The sequence below is a fragment of the Rhinolophus ferrumequinum genome, chromosome 16, assembly GCF_004115265.2.
Source record: "Rhinolophus ferrumequinum isolate MPI-CBG mRhiFer1 chromosome 16, mRhiFer1_v1.p, whole genome shotgun sequence".
Taxonomy (NCBI): domain Eukaryota; kingdom Metazoa; phylum Chordata; class Mammalia; order Chiroptera; family Rhinolophidae; genus Rhinolophus; species Rhinolophus ferrumequinum.
In genome coordinates this window covers 13,386,313-13,401,677 of record NC_046299.1, presented here as the reverse complement: position 1 = coordinate 13,401,677, position 15,365 = coordinate 13,386,313, and the positions used below count along the sequence as shown (strand labels likewise).

At 40.1% G+C, this 15,365-nt stretch overlaps 1 protein-coding gene across 1 annotated transcript in view; it reads right to left on the bottom strand.

The window, feature by feature from the left end:
• The window catches only part of ABLIM1 (actin binding LIM protein 1), a 265,320-nt gene extending 253,929 nt beyond the window's left edge, over positions 1–11,391 (bottom strand). The window contains exon 1 of the mRNA XM_033130195.1: positions 11,156–11,391. Coding sequence (XP_032986086.1) covers positions 11,156–11,168 — 13 coding nt within the window. The 5' untranslated portion in view covers positions 11,169–11,391. The remainder of the gene's footprint in view (positions 1–11,155) is intronic.
• Positions 11,392–15,365: the final 3,974 nt, after the last annotated feature.

Sequence of the window (15,365 nt, the reverse complement as noted above, 5' to 3'; positions counted from 1 at the left end):
TTGAGATGGCAGCCAGCCCCTTCCCAAACCCCTTTGTCCAATTCACATTACATAAAATGCTGCCAATGTCCGCTTCTATCTGCTGAAACTCGAGCCAAGAGTCAAGTATCACAGGAATTTAGCCAAAGTAAAATTTAGTCATCTGATCTGGAAATTCATTTTTAGTTTCAGGACTTGGAAGTGGAGGGTCTTCCAAGATGATCTAGAAAATAGATGGGAATAGGGAATGGGCCCCCAGAGGAGGGTCTGCTGTATGACAAGCCCATGATCGCAAGGCGGAGGAGAATTCAAGTATCCCAACTCCTCATCCATCTCTTCCACTAGAAGCACTGTCTCCTGAGCAGGGCCAGCCATTTTGATTATTTTTTTAAGTGGGATATTTGGACTCAATCTAAAAGATAACTAATTTTCAGATTTTCTTTTCTAACTGAGGATAACAGGTGACTATGGATAAGAATAAATAATGTAACCTTCGGGAAATAGATCAGCACCAGATTTTTTGGTTAATATCTTGTCCTAAAAGCAATGGATCATTCTAGAGCAAATTAATCCCATAACAGGCAGTGAGGTTGGTTCTAGATGAAGTGAGAGAAAATATTCTTTTTTTTTCTCTCTGGGCTAGAAGTGGTCTGTCCCTTGGCACAAACGAAGGAAACTTCTGTAACATTTTCTAGTGCTGGAGAAATGAGGTGCTCCTCGCTGGGCAGAGGCTGAGTGGAGAGAAGGCAGGAGACGGCACAGGAGAAGGCCCCGGGCAAGTCAACCACAGAGAACTCTTTGGACCGTTCTCTGGACCATGTTCTCTGACATTTACTCTGAACCATCAGTAAAACCCCATTGAAAGTTACAGTCTAACACCTACGGCTATGTTCTAAAACCCTCAGCAAAATACATGCACAAAGATGTTTGGTGCACCACTGTATATAAAAGCAAAGTATCAACAAAGGCCTGTTAAATCAGCTATGGTGCAACCATATGGTGGAACACCAGGCAGTCAGAAAAAAATTAGCTATACCTGAGTGTACGGATATGGAAAGATATCCAGATATATTATGTGAAAAAGGCAATGTGGGTTTTTTTTTTTTTTTTTTTTGTGTGTGTGTGTGTGTGTGTTTCGTAAAGTAAGTAGGTAGATAGTTTCATAGGTGATAAATGGATCGATGTGAGTGACTTAATATACATATAACTTTTCTCTAGAAGTCAATCTCAAGAAATTGAGAATAGCGGTTATTCAGGGGACGGGGACCTTTTATTTTTCATTTGTTATTAAAAATTGTTCTGTTTGAAATTAACTGTATGCGTAGTTTCCACTTTTATCTCATTAGGGTTTCCCTGGACAGTGAGATTATAGCTCTTAGGATTGGGGGGAAAAAAAGCTTTTAGCTTTTTAGCTTTTAGTTAGTTTTCTAAATTACACCTTGATATCGTTATGCTGTGGTGAAAAGCTTCTGGCCAAGGCAATTCAGAGAGACCAGTGGCCAGGCTGGAGGCGGGTGGGAGAGGTGGCCACAGGCTCCAGGAAAATAATATATGAATAGATATATGATATATGAATATATGAATAGATTCATGTTATGTTTTAATATACAGTAGGGATCATCTCCCTTCATTACACTTCCTTTTTAAAATATCATTTTTCCATGACTCTAAAAAAATTCTGTTGGCATTTTCATTGGAATTTCACTTCTTATATAGAGATATTTATAGAAAATTAATATTTTTACCAGACAGGTATCATGTCATCTTATCCAAGAGCACAGTGGGTCTCTTTAACGACTTAAATCTTTTATGTTCCTCAGTGTAGTTTTAAAATTTTCCTCATATTGTTCTTGTACGTTATATTTAACTTCAAATGTCTTATTCTTCATGTTTAATATGCTTAATTGCCACTTTAAAAATTGTAAAAACATGCTGTTTCCTGTGTTTGGAATACTTTTCTTCCATTTCTCCATTTGGCAAACTGCACTCATTCTTCAAGTCCCCATTCCAATACCACTTGCTTTGTAAAGTCTCCTTTGGCCTTGTATCCATCCAATCAGGATGGACCACAGTCCTTCCTCTGTGCTCCTGCAACTCCTTGTATGGACCGCCATCACGCCAGGTCACAATGTGCGGCAACTTCTGTGCACAGACTCCCACCTTCATTAGTCTGGGAGCTCTGTAGAGGAGCTAGTACTTCCCAAGCCTGGCTCATAGCAAGCCCTCGGTGATTACACTGAATGAATGAATGAATGAATGAATGCCATAATCATAGACTATGATTCTTCATGTTTCAAAAGGGTTTTTGCAATGTTAACAATGATAATATTGATAAGTGGTAGAATTTGGAATAATATGATGGCAGGTTTTTCCCCCCCTTATACATGTTTAAAAGTGTAGGAAATTATCTCACGTAATGAGAAATCATCAATAATTAAGAAATGAAAACCAGATATATGATTTTCCTGGCATGTGTTTCAGCCTAATGTAAAGAGGCAGTTTTGTGGTGGATAAAACAGACTCTGGCATTAACAAGACCTGAATTTAAATCCTGGATCAACCACTTATTAGCTAGATGATCTCAGGCAAGTTCCTTTACTTCTCTATGTTTCATTTCCTGTATGTGTAAAATGAGCAAACTTAATATCTTCATAATAGAATGGCTAAGAGGCATCTCAAACTTAAATGTCCAAAATGATTGATTCCCTCATATCATATCCCTTCTACACTCTTTCCCATCCCAAGAAATGACATGCTATCCTCCCAGTTGCTAAAAAAAAAAAAAAAAAATGGAGTTACCCATAATTTTCTTTCTTTTACTCTGCACTTCCAATCCATCAGAAAATCCTACAAGCACTTTCTTAGAAATATTTCCCGAATCCAATGACTTCACACCTGCGGCTCCCTTACCATCTGGTCCAAGCCACCATCTTCTCTGGTTTTGTCCATTACAATAGCTTCCTAACTGGACTCCCTGAGTCCACCCTTGCTCACTGCAGTCTATCCTCCACATTGTTGACTGAGCGATCCTTTTAAACTACATCAAATCATGTCACAACTCTAGGGTTTCATCTCTCCTTCAGTCTCACTGGTCTACTTACGTCCTCACAAGGCCTACAAGGACCAATCTGCCAACCCCTTCCCCCTAGCTCTCTGACTTCATCTCCATCCCTCTCTCCTGTACTCTGATCCAGCCACACTGGTCTCCCTGCTGACCCAAGGACACACAGCAGGACAGATCTCAAGGCTTTTGATCTAACAGGATAGAAATCCCTTCTACCAGAATCCGCATGACCCTGTCACTTCCCTGGGGTCTCTGCTCAAATGTCACTTTATCAAAGAGGCCTTCCATTGTCATCTCATATAAAATAGCACCTTCCCTGTCCTCTCATCTCCCCAACTTTCTCTCTTCCACCTGCTTTTCTTCATTTTTCTTCATAGCACTTTGTCACCACCTGTCGCCTTGCATGTTTATTTGGTAAGTGGCTATCTTGCCTCAATATCTAGAACAACTTGAGCACTTAGTAGGTGTTCGACTAATGCATATTGAATGACAGGATAAATGAACACATTATTTACAACTATAATTCTACAATTGACATAAAGTGTCTACCCGGAGAAAAGATTCTCCTAAAATACATAGTAACTAAGGAACTGATGAGTAAATTACACCATCCTTGATGCTCATGCACCTTACTCACCCAGACGCTTAAATGAATCGACATTTAGATTCCCTTGTTTTACGAAGAACAACAACAAACTCCGTAGAATCCATTAGAGATTGCCAACCCTAACCTCTTTCCAACATTTTTTTTTAAACATTTAAAATTTATAGCTTTCCACCCCCCTCTTTCCCCCAGACTCTGGGACTCCTCTCCTTCTGTTCATTCCTATTTGGAGCTGAAAGCCAGAAATAGCTGTTTACTTCATTGTCCTCGTTTCCCTTCATTGTTACCATTCAGTGGCTACCCTGTTGTGGATGTGCTTTTTTAAATGAATTCTCAATAATTTGAGAAAGAAAACCATGAATAAAGACCTTGGACACTGTTTTACGCAAAACATATTTTAGGATATTTCTTTAGTCTATTTAGAAATTGATTCTAACATAGTTACCTATATACCACCAAATAGTATTCTTATATGAAATAATGCTAAAGAGCTGGAGAAAGAACACACTGTAAAAAATGAAGAACTTTAATTTATTAAAATGTGAATAACAATAATTATGCAGAGAGAGCCCTTTCTCTTATAAACCTAAAAAATAATTCTCTAACCAAGACCCAAATCATATGGGTAATTCTAATCAATCAGCAAGTAATTCTGGGAGCTTGACCCACAATTCCTGCTTTGATTTTCATTCTAACCCAGGGCTCAATAATACAAAAGACTTTATAAATACTATCTACTAAATAATGACTTGCCCACCCAATAATAATACAACAAAACATGGACAATTTCCTTATAGTGGTAAACGCATATTAGATAATTTTCTCAATACAATAATACAATGTGCTCGGGAACTAAATCTCAAATACCTTGGCAGACAGTCATTATGTACGTAGTGAGTCCAAGGATAACCACAGGTAAACTGAACTACAGATTTTAAAGATGCTTTGATAGTGCATTAACTAGAGGAAATAGAGTCACTCATTCAAAATGACGATGGTGGGACCCAAGACACTAACACTTCCTTCCCACAATAGGTTTTCTCTGTATCATGTGAATTACCCAAAAAGTAAAAAAACCAAATATTCCAGAAAACTCATTTGGGTTTGACTTTGTGCTAAATGTTCCCGTTAATCTATCCCAGTAATTACACCTGAGCATATCAACTTCCCATGAGAGCAAACAACCCAGAATTGTGCTGGATTAAAGGGGAGAAAACAGCCAGCCCAGGATTTAAATTTTAATGTAGATAATATACAGTGCAGCTGATGCTACAGGCAGATATTTAGATATTAACCAAAATTCTACCTTTTAAGAACAAGGAATACAATGACACCAAAACATGCTAGCTAGACTTGGCAAGTTCGGAAGGCCACTGTCCCATAGGCCTGGGGTGGCCCCCCTAAACACCTGCCGTCCTAGCCCAGTATCCCACCAGATTTAGCATCTGTCCTAGACAGAATTATCCCACTTGGATAATAACTTCCATAGTACATGTAAAATGTATTGTATATTTAAATGTGATCAATGAATGTTAATCAGACCCTATTTGCTCCCGCCTCATTCAATCACAAAATCTAACACTTTTTAATATTTCTCCACTCCAAACTCATAACAATCCTCATCCAGAGCGCTCAATAAATATTTGTTAAATGACTTCATTAATTGATATATTAGCATCTTCAGTCCAGGAATGGATTTGGAATAAATCTGACTAGTCCAGGCAAGAGATTCAATAAATACTTAGTGGTTGAATCTCAGTAAGGAAGGTCAAAAGATCAAAGGAGTTAACCATCATCCATCACACTGTCTTCTTGCTTGCTGTCAGATAAATGGCTGGCATCTCTAAATGTTCTTAGGGGAAGGGGAGAGAAGAAAGCATGTATTTTCTCATCTGTGGAATCCCTTTTATATCTAATATAGATTGCAACTCCATTCCCTTCTATTTCACTCTCAGTAAAGAAAAATGTGATCATTCAATTTACACTAGCAAATACTTAAGTTATCGTCAAGTCCAATGTCTCTTTATTTTCAATTTGTAATAGTCTTGTTTGTTTCAATCCCTCTATTGTTTTCACATTCTCTCTCTCTCTCTTTCTCTCTCTCTCTCTCTCTCTCTCTCATTCTTTCTCTCTCTCTCTCTCTCTCTCTCTCTCTCTCTCTCCCCCCTCCCCCCCAAAATGTTTCCCTTCCAGTTTGTAGGTCAGTTGATGTTGCCCCCAGGCTGCTGTATGTGACAGAAGGATGACGTTTGTATTCTAGACTCCAAGGTATTCACAAAAACAGCAAAGGGTATACCTCAGTTCTTGCCAGGGAGAAAACAAGAGCTAAAAATGGGAGCACCTGGTAGAGTCTACAGGAAACACAGGGTTTACTCTGTCCATGGAGTAGAGTCATAGGTACCTTGTTGGCCTTGCCACACTGTTTCCACATGGACAGACAAGGTGAGCTGCAGGAGAAGACCACAAAACTTCAAAATGCCTCTCAAGAAGTACTTAAGAAAAGTGAACAAAACAGGTTCTTTTGGGCACAAGCTGCTACGTATGGTTAGTTCTGCCTGTTTTGAGTGAGAACAACCCCATTATACTAGTCTAGTGAAGGCAACATGTGCTGTCAATGCCTAGTGATATAACGTTTAGTGAGTATAGACAGCTGGATTTTCAGTGATGTGTATTTGGTTATGAACTCGAGGAAGGCTGCCTAAGATGCCTAGGGGAAGGCTGGATGGATGGGTGGATGATATTCTTAGAGACTGTTGCTTTAACCAGGGCGAAATGCTGACCACTCTCTTTCCTTTCTCTTTTTCTACCCAAAGACATTAGAAACCAGTGGTTAAGCACACAAAGGTAGCCGCAAGTGAAGTACAGTTCAAGTCTTAATAAGTAGCTTCTTGTGAATGGAGCAACAAAATGTCAAGTTGTATCAAGTGACTCGTACTACTTATGTCAATGAACATTCATATGAATTAGGTTCGAAAAGAACCTGAAACCACAGGCTCTTGAGAAAGAAATGTTTCTCCCATAAAAGATAATGACTAATTTACCATCTCAAAGATATTGTGCTATAAATTTTACAAAATTTCACCTTTCATTTTAAAAGGCTCTGTGAACTAGTGCTGTTTTGTTCCTCTCTAGAACTGAGGGAACTAGTAATGTGCATGTAAAACTAGGATCAGTGAAGAATGCATACTTCTTCCCGGGGGAATGGCCTTACTCCTTCCCCTTACTATAGCGAAGCACGTTGTTGGGTTGCTGTGCATTCGACCCTCCCATGTGCCAGCATTCTTAGTGTTGCAATGCTCTGGTGTTGGGTACAAAACTAAATAAAGCTAAGGCTCAGATAGCCAAATCTGCCATGTGAAAGGAAACATGGGAGGGTTTTTGGCAAGACTTCTACCTAAATGAGAACTGTGGTCGTGGTCAGGATAAAATGTAACTCACTGCAGCATAATTTGGCAATAAAGTGCCATGTATAACAATGTGGATAGTTGAACAAGCAGGGGTACTGAAGACAGATATACTCTCACTTCCTTTCTATACATCTGTACTTCTCTATTTGGGAAAAGCCTTGATGTAAAGGCTTACTGGTTTGATCCATCATTCCCTCATCTTCTTCTTTCCCTCCTCACTGCAAATCTGGTACCCGCTCACACATCACAGATTCCTTCCTCCCCACATATCCTGCACTGTCACTCCTGAAAGGAAAGCGCGTCTTTCAGTATTCCGCCTTGCTAATTCCTACTCATCCTTTGAGATCCAATTCAAAGTGAAGCCGTTCTTGTTATCACCAGACACAATTAGTTGACCATCCCATACCAGTATAATCATTTCTATATGATAATCTTTATCAGCTGCATATATTGCTTTACACATACATACACACACACACACACACACACACACACACACAGTTCAAGTTTCTTTGGGAGTCAAGTTAATCTTTTTTCATTTTGTATACCTAGTCCCTAATAGAATAAGGCATGCTATTGCATTAAGTGATGTCAACTTCCAAACAAAATCAGAAGTACATGTATGTTCATAAAATCAGTTATCTAAACAAGAATTTGATTAATCCTTGAAACACACACACATACACACACACACACATACAATGACTTGGTACTTATAGCTTTAAATATAAGAACTGGTCTAAGAATTGATTTTACTACAAATTCAAGGATGCATATACCGTGTTTCCCCAAAAATAAGACCTAACCGGAAAATAAGCTCTAGCATGATTTTTCAGGATGACATCCCCTGAACATAAGCCCTAATGCGTCTTTTGGAGCAAAAATTAATTTAAGACCCTGTCTTATTTTGGGAAAACATGATATCAAATGTATTAGAATCACTGCCTATGGAAAAGGGGAATGGGATTGGAGGATGAGGACAAAAGAAATGTATCAATCAATAGATTAAACAAGAGAGGGGTCTGATGAACTGAGAAGTATGATTAACTCAACCTTCTCTACATGATGACACAAAATTAAAAAAAAAAAAAAGTAATGTTCATGGATACAATGTGGGAACAATTCAGCCTTCTGAAAATCTTTTCTGAAACATGATTCTCCCCCATGTGAAATACTGATGTCAAACACTATTTCTTTCACGTAAAAAAAAAAAAATCTTTATTGAATTGTAATCTATTTATTTTAAATGGAAAAATAACAGACTTCCCAGAAGTGCAGTGTGTTGCTGTTTTGATTTTATTTTTTAATACCCAAACTACTAATGACTAAACTTGGCTTTGAAATATATCTTCTCTTTTCAGCTTGATAAACTGCTTGAGAGTTCTGTAACTTGAAGAGAGGAAAAGCTGTAGCTGCTAGAGGCCAGAAAAATGCCCCCCATATAACAAGCAATAAGAACTCTTGGTGCATTAATCTTTACAACATAACTGTGCAAGAAACTGATAAAGGTATAGTCATGCAACTAGTGGTATAACAAGCAAAGAGTTACAAGAGAGCAAAGCAGAAACTGAAAGAAAGTCTCTCCTTTATCAATTACCAGAGGCATGTTTGTTGAGCTCTCCTGGAAGCAGGGAAGCCGAAGAAGGCAGCAAAAACGAGTAGCTCGGATTCCTATAGTCTTTCTGCACCCAAGCCTATAAAAGAGCCTCTGTCCAGCAGAGGGCTTTGCTGCTACTCCATAAAGCTGATGACAGCCATCACCACCTCTCTGCCTTCAGTGGATACTGCCTGGGACTCTTGCAAAGTTAGGATGAGTCATGCCCAACCATCTCCCTCATTCCTGCAATCTCACTCACGGAAAGGACAGAGAGCCCCCACCCCTGCTCATTTCTTCTCTATCATTACCAAAGGTCCATGAAAATGTTTCTAAACGTACTGGGAATTCCAAATTACTTACAAAAGCCATTTCCTTTAAATCTCAAGTATAAAGCATTTTCTCTCTCTTCTTAGTGAATCAATGAGTGTGATGTTCACTGTAATATTTAAAAGATTAATAATAGAGAAGCAGCAAGTGCAGGTGGACATGATCCGGAGTCAGACAGACCTGGGTGCAAATCAGGGCCTGCTACTTACCAACTGTTCGAGTGCAGGTAGGTTACATAATACCTCAAAACCTCAGTATAGATGAAGGTATCTATAAAATGGGGAGGTAATGAGAGTATCTACGTGCCTCAGTTACTGTGAGGATAAAATACTAAAATACATGTCAAGTGCCTGACAATAAAAAGCAAGAAATAACGGATAGTTATTATGATGCTTTTTTTCCCCTGCAAGATCCGTCAGATTTTAAACAGTTAAAGGCTAATTATCAACATGGGGTTTGAAGGGGAAACAAGACAGCTGAGTAAAATGTCTACGTTTGACTCCAAGTCATCCTGCTTGAAACCAGGTTCAAGAAAAAATGTTTGAGAACTCGGCCCCAATTCAGGACTCTAACCCTCTGAATCACTGGGGCCCTCTTCATCTCATAGCCTCAGATAAACCAGAGACCCTGTAACAGGAGAGCCCAAAGGCAAGGTGAAACTGGGAAGGTTACCTAATGAACTTGTTGCTTCCGAGGACAGACCGAGGTTTCCAGTAGTCACTTGGCTCCTATGGTGTGCAAGGCTCCCTACCAAGAGGTTTGTGTGGTGTAGAGGTGGATCGGAAATGGATTCTGACCACAGAGTTTTACAACTTCTGAGAGATATTCCCCATATTTTCTTTGTGGTACTTTGGACAGAGGTCAGGAGGGAAAGCCTGGGTCTTCGAACATAGTTCAGAGATTGTACAGCTGGACTCACTCAGAAGATCCCATATACATACCCAGTCGCCTAAAATCATATCTGTTCCGCCCTACTTTATCTTTCTCTAATATGCACAATTATTAGGTATCATTAGTAGCCCGGTATCTGCAAATGTAAATTCTGTCATTCCGCCCAGCCCTTACCATTCCACATCCAGATACAGAACCAACCACCCACATTGCCAGATCAACAAACACCGGTTTCCTTAAAAAGGAATTTAAACATCCTGGATAGAAATTACTCTATTCATTACATACTTGGGAATGAACCTGGAAAAGGAGCACTTGACTATCCAACACATGTCATTACATTCCTGAACTCCCCCTAAAAACCAGGGTTAACCCTTCAGAGTTAAAAAAAAAAATTCTTCAACTCCTCTTACAAGTTTCAGGTTACCTAAAGGGTGATACTTATTGCTTTGGAAATACACTTTCTAAACATAATCAATATTTTCCTTAAATGCTCATGGCAAAGCAACCAAATCACTTTGGTTTCATTGCTGGCAAGCTGCACCATGACCTGATACCCCTAATATTTCACTCATAATAGCAGCCACGGAGCTATGACTGACCCCCTGTCCCCAGCCTCGCCACTGGCTCTAGATGGGAAGAAATACATTCTCTTCACTCTTGCCTGAAAAACCATTCTCATTTTTTTTTGTTTCATTCACCCAGTTTCACCTGCAGTAATTGTTTCACTTCAGAAAGAAAACGAGTGTGTGTGTGTGGGGGGAGTGGGGAGGAGGGGTGAACGGGGAGAGATTAACACAAATGTGAGTCCAGGTAGGGAATTTACTTTTTTAATGGTGTGTAAGCACTGCAGCTTTAAATCTTACTGCATCAAGCCCTGGATTCCTTCCACAACCGAGCTGCAAAATGGTAACAAGAAAAGAGGAAAAAAATACCTCTTCCTCCCTCCCAGCCAGCCTTCAGGCGGTTCCCCAGCCGGACAGGCAGCGTGAGCCCATCCCCCACCCCCTCCCAGCTCAGACCTGCAGGCGTGTGCAGGTGAGCCGGGCACCGACCTTGGCCCTTCGGCTTCGCCCACATCCGGGGATCAAGGTCACGGGCGAGGGCTTCCTTGCACCTCCCAGAGCCCAGGGATCCGATGGCAAAGTTTCAGGCCGGGTTGGGGCCAGCGCAGCTCTTGCAGGCCCTCGCCCTCTCGCACCTGCCTGGCCCGCCCTCGTTCGTGCTCTGCCCCACCAGGCCTGGGCGTGGGGTCCGTGGACGGTGCCCACCTGGTGCCTACTCACCTCTTGCGGACATGGTTCAGGCAGCAGGAGCCAAAGCAGCAAGGGCAGAGGAGAAACCCGGCAGGGTGTGGGGAGGAAAATATCCCCGACACGCACACCCGCGCACAGGGGCCCTCCGTGGGGAGGCGGCTCGCAGCGCGGGGACGCCTCCCGCAGGACACCTGGATGCCCCAGCCGCCGCAGGGAACCGCCGCCGTCCGGGCGAGGCAACGCTGACAGCTAGCGGCCCAGCGGGGCGGGGCCGGGCTCCCCCGCCTCCCCAGCCCGCCCCGGCCCGCCCACCGGGTCCAGCCGCCGCCGGGGACACTCCACTCGCTCTGCTGCTGCTCCAGGCGGGGCTTTTGTCCCTGAGCGCCGCGGGCCGTGCAATAAGGGTCTGCGTCTCCTCCTTCCCCGACCAGGGTTATTAATTAAAAAGCATAACTAATAATAATGTTATTGCTGTTATTGGTGGCTTTCCAGCCTCCAGCTTTGGCCCCAGAGAAAGAAAACGAGAGCTGTTCTTTTCCCTTTCCTACGTGATGCCCTTGACAAGAGGGAAAAACCTCTGTTGCCTGAAGGGGTTTGACCGTTAGTGGGAAGAAGGCCTTGGGCTGTCCACACGCGGGGTCACCGCAAAATTAGAAACCAATGAGCCCCTTCAAAGTCAACCGGGTGGGATGGGGCGGGACTTTTCTTCTAGCAACCACTATTAGGTGGGTCAAGTCCTGGAGAGCAGGGAGGACCCACGTAGTGTCTTAAGTCAACAGCTACTCAGCTAAACTATGTAGACACACTTGATTCACTGTGTCACCTCTGAAGTGTTAAGGCTGGGCTGCGCTGGAGAGCAGGATGAACACTCCACACAAATCCACTTTTTCTGTATATCAGGGTCAAAAAGAGAAAATACAAGAACAATCTGCGACTGCCTTGGAGGTTTATCAACTAGAGCTTGATGTTACTAGGCAATATAACAAAAGCTACCAGATCCAGAAGTTCTAAGCTAAAGAAGTGGGATTCTAAGCTTTGGGAGAACAGGAGCAGTAGCTTCAATATCTCAGACTGATGGAGGAATTCCAAGTGTCAGGAATTCACACTATTCCCTTCTCTGTTGTCCATCCCTCTGTACATGCTCACAATAGATGTTCTACTTATTTTTGTGTCGGTACAGCCCAAATCTATACATATATGATGGGAATTGTATAATAGATCTGACAAATCAGAAATACCTCAAAGAATAGGGAGACACAATAGCTCTATAAAAAAATAACTGGTGGATAACTGAGCACCATTTTAAAAAACCCTATCAAATGGTCATCTGGGCAAGGAAATACTGGGAAAAAAGATAAGTAAGGAGAGCGGAAATTTTCAAATTTAACTACCAATTACAAAAATTAACTTTTTATTTATCCATTGAGATAACATCACAATCCAGTTGCTTCAGTCTCAAAACAACTCTTTCCCTCCACTGTCCTCAGTTCACTCTTAGCCCTTTTCACCCAAAGGATGATTACATGAATAGCCTAGCTGCTCTCCCTCCATCCCGTCAAGTGTATTCTGCCCATTGCCTTGAGAACAGTTTTTATAAAACACTATAACATGATATACTCCAGAACCTCCAGTGAAGCCCCAGTAATCTCCAGATAAAGCTTTAACATTGCAAAGTATTTTCATCCATGCAATTTATCCATTCAACAGGATTTCACTGAATATATTCTATGTACCAGTCTCTATGGTAGGTACTAGCATTATAGTGGTGAACAAAATAGACATTGTCCACGTCCATATGAAACTTGAGGTCTACAGGGATTTTAAGGTCTTCTGCAATCTATGCTCTCCTACCTCTCCAGCATCATCTCTAGCTACTCCACTAAGCAGATGCTCTGCTGTAGACAGAATAATAGCATGGTATCCAGTCTCCCTCACTTTCATTGTGCTTCTCAAATGCCCTCCTCCCCACCCAAATTAACTTACATACCACCTCCTCATGACAAGTTTGCCAGCTACCTAACCCATATTGATCTCTTTGTTCCTTCAATTTCTGTAGCTGCTGTATTTTCAAAACCACCTATTTTTACTTAACGTACTGTTTTGTGTTGCTATTTAATAGTTTTCGTTGTTACCCTTATTGAATGTTTCTGTCTCCCTAACTGATTGAAAGCTCCTTAAAATCAGAGAGACTTAGATAGTCTCGTTGAATTGAATTTGTTCTGGAAGTACGTATATTATAGAGTGGATATGATTCCAGACATCACATTATTAAGATACAGAGGTCTCAGAATGCTGTGCCTTTCTACTTTTATCCTTGCAATTGATATCCAGTCCTTTTCTCTAATTGCCACAATAGTTCTGAGGTCCTTATAACCACACACCAGAAGTATAGGTACAATGCAAAAGCCTAATAATGAACAGATCTTACTCTTATCTTTAATACACATATAATAGTCTACACAGATGCTTATAAGACACACTCATATATAACTGTAAGTCTGAAATAAGACACCTTACGCAATACTGTTAGGTACACAGATGGTACTCAGTATCTGATTGATTGGGCGGTTGGAAAATGCTAAGTTATTATCAAAGATCATCTTTGGCTAAAGAAAGGTTTCCCTATGAATTTAACTTTAGTCTTTCTGAGGTTCAGTATCAATTCAGATTTTTAAATATATATATATGATTTGCTTATATTTTAGAGTTATCGTACTTTGAAATGCTTTTAGGCTCAATCATGTCATCCCAGAATTTCTTCCTACAGTCTTAGAAATCTAAAACTAATTCTTCCAACCACATAGCAATCAAGTTCTGTTTACTAGCTTGAACATCCTAACAAATTTCTCATCTAAAACTCACTGAAAATACTTTAGAAATCATTGTGAAAGCAAATGTAAGGGACAAGGAATTTTATGAGAAATGTTAAGTTCAACTTTTTTGAAATCAGAAAGTAAAGTATAGTTTCTTGATTGAAATTATAAAAAGGAGTTTTTATAGACCAATGAGAAGAAATACATTGCAGACTGTGTTTTAAAAAAGATGTTACTATATGACTCTTGCCAAAAATACCCTTTTGACTTCCAGTGGAAGGAAACAGTATATATCATTAGTGTTTTCTACTCTTTATTGATTTTTTAAGATAATTGAATATGGATTCTTACTCCCACAGCTTTTCAACTGCTGACTCACCATCACTTCTCATGCTGAACCTAAACTTCTCATGAATAGTATGAGAATAATTCTGTTTACTACACAATGTCAAATTTAAAAAGATAACGTAAACTACTCAATAAATTTTCAGCAAATACCTTTATAATATTGATCATGTAATAGGCAATGAGAACGACTTGGCAAACAAGTTAGATAAGGTCCCTGTCCTCATAACACTTACATTCTACTGGGGAAGTCAGACAATTTTGGTGGAGAAACTAAACCTGAGACTCTTCATTAATTCAAGACACTAAAGGGAGGTAAAATGATCCCAGGGCAGTAGCAACCCTGATGCCCCCCCCAAAAAAATTTTATTTTGATGAAAGAATTCCAAATTTAGACCTCCAGGATTCTACAGATAGTGATCAAAAATGAGGTCATAACCAGAGATTACCAAATACACAAGGAAACAAGTCACTCTGAGTCAGCAGAAACCACACAGAAAACATATGGATACTAAGTACTTCAAAGGTTGCAATTCCCAGATAACAGATATAAAATAAGAGATGACATACATAAATAATAAGTTAGGTAATAAAAGGTACACATCACAAAAATGAGCCAGAAAGAGACGATCAAAAATGACCAGTAAGTTTCAAAAAGAACCAAACAGAAATTTAAAATATCAACTGTTAAATTTTTTTTTTTAAATTCAATGGGTAGGTAAAACAGAAAATTAGTTAGAACCAAAGAACGAAGTAGTGAAACAGAAAAATAAATATTTAAAAATTACTAAGCATACAGCTCCAAAATATTAGGAGATGTATAATGCAAAAGAGAGGATAAGATATATAGAGAAGGATGAGAAAGTCTAATTTATAATAGGAGTCCTAAGAGAGCCTAGAAAACATAGAGGAAAGACAACATTTGAAGAAATAGCAACTGGGGACTTCTTTACGAAAAGACATAAATCCATAGACAAAGGAAATACAACATATCTCAAGCAGGATGAATAAAAAGAAATATAGACCTAGACACATTGTATTGAATTGAAATTGAACAACACTCAAGACAGAGATCTAAAAAG